This window comes from Trypanosoma theileri (genome assembly GCF_002087225.1).
Source record: "Trypanosoma theileri isolate Edinburgh chromosome Unknown TM35_Tth_28_V1, whole genome shotgun sequence".
NCBI classification, from domain to species: Eukaryota; Euglenozoa; class Kinetoplastea; order Trypanosomatida; family Trypanosomatidae; genus Trypanosoma; species Trypanosoma theileri.
This window is the reverse complement of record NW_021639870.1, coordinates 300,082-302,528: the sequence shown is the minus strand read 5'-3', so window position 1 is coordinate 302,528 and position 2,447 is coordinate 300,082. Positions and strand designations below refer to the sequence as shown.

Genomic DNA, 2,447 nt, shown 5'->3' with positions numbered 1-2,447 from the left:
GTGTTAAATGTGCGTCTCTTTTCTTCCTTTTCCTCTTCTTCCTTGTTACCACAGATCCAAGCAACCCACAGCGACAATCGTGACAACGATGTTCATCCAACTGCGCCGCGTGGTGTACCTGTTGGTACTTTTGCAGTGCTGTGTGTGTGTGACATATGCGGAAGAATCTTCGAGCAATAGAGTTTCGGAAGCAGAACAGTTTTTAAAAGAGTGGGTAAACAAGTCGGAGGGGTATCTTGCGGAAGGAAAGGCCTATCAAGAAGTATGGGGAACCACAGTGGAGACTTGTAATTCAAGAGCCAATGATGCCAGGGACGTGGCCAGTGGGACGAAAGAAATCGTTACTGAAATCATCATCGAGAGGGCGAAGATGAATCCTTTGCGCGACCATTTACTACGTCTTGTGAAGAAGGCTACGGGTGAGGTAAAAAAAAATGTGAGTGTGCTTAATGGGGCGGCGGATGCAGTCGAAGAGGCAAGATATTTGGATCGAATAAGTGCACTCGCGATGATGAACATGAGGGATATGTTGGAGAATCAAAACGAGAGCAGGAAACATCATACAGAAGTGCTTGAGGGAGTGGATGAAGATAAAAGATCGGTGGAACAGGAAGCGCTTATTAAGAGGAGCAAGAGAGTACATGACGAAATGAATAAGGTTTATCATCACCTCCTAGTGATCAAACGAAGAAGCCACGCCTGCGCGAAGGAAGTAAGTAATGGTGTAATCGCTACGAAGAACAGGATTATCAGGGCGTGTGACCTGTTCTGGGCGGTGGGAAGTCAATTTAAAATAGATTCTGAGGAGTACAGAAAGGAGGTGGACAAATTCGTCGAGGCTATAAGGGAATCACTTGGGGATGAGGTGGTGGACGCAGATTATAACACAGCAGTGGAGAAAAGGAGATTAGCCATAGTCGGCCGAACGTCTGCGAGCGCGTTTGCTGGAGCCGCCCCACCCCATAAAACAACGAAGAGGACAATTGACAAAGCCAAACTTACGGAGAAGGTGGCGGCGACAAAGAAGAACGAAAAAGAAAGTTTGGAGCGGGAAAAAAGGGAGGAGGAACGGGAGTTGCGGAACCTCCATGAAGAAAGACAAAGGGAGCGAGAGAGAAAGAAGGCCAATGAAGAGGAAAACAAGGCGGCTGAAGAAAGGCGAAAGGAGCAGGAGAGAAATAAAGCTGAAGAAGAGAAGAAAAAGATCAAAGAAAACGAGGGTAAGCAGGAGTTGGAGAGAAAGGCAAAGGAAGAGATGGAGAAAAAGAAAAAGAAAGACGGTAGCAGTTGTCCTACGTTGGTGCACAGTCCCATATTGTTTTTTCTTCTGATGTGTGTGTTGGGTTTCGCACTCGTGTGCTGATCGGTGTTCCCATGACACAGCTGCACAGTTAACCTTTGTTTGAGTGGGCATGGATGCATTGTAAGGGCACTGTTCTTTTTATTGGGTTTTAATGTTTCTTTTTTCAGCACGATGAATCTCTTGTTTGCATTTTTTACTGAACAGATCTATATTGGGCACCCTATAGCATTCATCACATGACAAACCATCATTTTGTGAGGGGAGTGTCCTCTTTGTTTGTTGGCATTATTATCTGGGCTCTGTTTTGCCGTCATTTACTGTGTCCTCCTGGTGATGTGTGTGTGCTCCGTGATATTACTAACTGTTGCTTTTACCCATTGGGAATGAGATACAATCCCGATGTGTTATAATTGCTGTGACTGAAATGTGAAGAATGGCAGGAAGTTCAAGACACACAAACACACACACCACCAACCCTCCTTCTCTTTGTGTGTGTGTGTGGACTGTCATCATGTGTGCATCATTCCCACTGCTCGCCCTGTACGAAAGACACACACACACACACACACACACCTACTGCTGTGAATTGTGTTGCTTGATTCCTGAACATATTCACTTGGTGATCACGGCTTTCTTTTTGTTTTGTTTTCATTATATTATTTTTCCCTCGTCTCTGTGTGCTTCATTATAATTTCATTGCACGTTTTGTGTAGCTATGTGTTTTTCCTTTGCGTTTCCGATACACCTTGTGTATCTTGTGTGTTCATTTTTATGGAATGTTTTTTTATTTTTCATTATATACAAACTGCTGCAGGGACATTAAGAATAAAGATATGGGCACGGCACGTTCAGTACACAATGATTTTCCCGTTGTTAGCCTTGAAGTGGATTGGACTGTGTCCAGGCATCGCAGCCACATTAAGTAATGAATTTCTTTTTTTTCTTTTACATCTTTGCTCCATTATTGTGTCTGCTTCAGGCAGTCACTCTTTTTTTACATTTTTATTTTGGTATAAAGGTTTGCGGGTTGTAGGTGTTTGAGTGTGCCCCTCTGTTGTGTGTTCCTTTGTGTGTTTGGGTTGCCACTCGCACCGCCCACGTAATGAAAACACATTTCTTTGTTCTCACCTTCTCTCTCGGTGTT

The 2,447-nt window shown here is 44.1% G+C and overlaps 1 protein-coding gene across 1 annotated transcript; it reads left to right on the top strand.

The window, feature by feature from the left end:
* Positions 1-88: 88 nt before the first annotated feature.
* Positions 89-1,363, top strand: TM35_000281910 (uncharacterized protein; the record flags this gene model as incomplete). Its single annotated transcript, XM_029028222.1, has 1 exon — positions 89-1,363. The coding sequence occupies one exon, from the start codon at positions 89-91 to the stop codon at positions 1,361-1,363; it is 1,275 nt and encodes a 424-aa protein (XP_028880541.1).
* Positions 1,364-2,447: the final 1,084 nt, after the last annotated feature.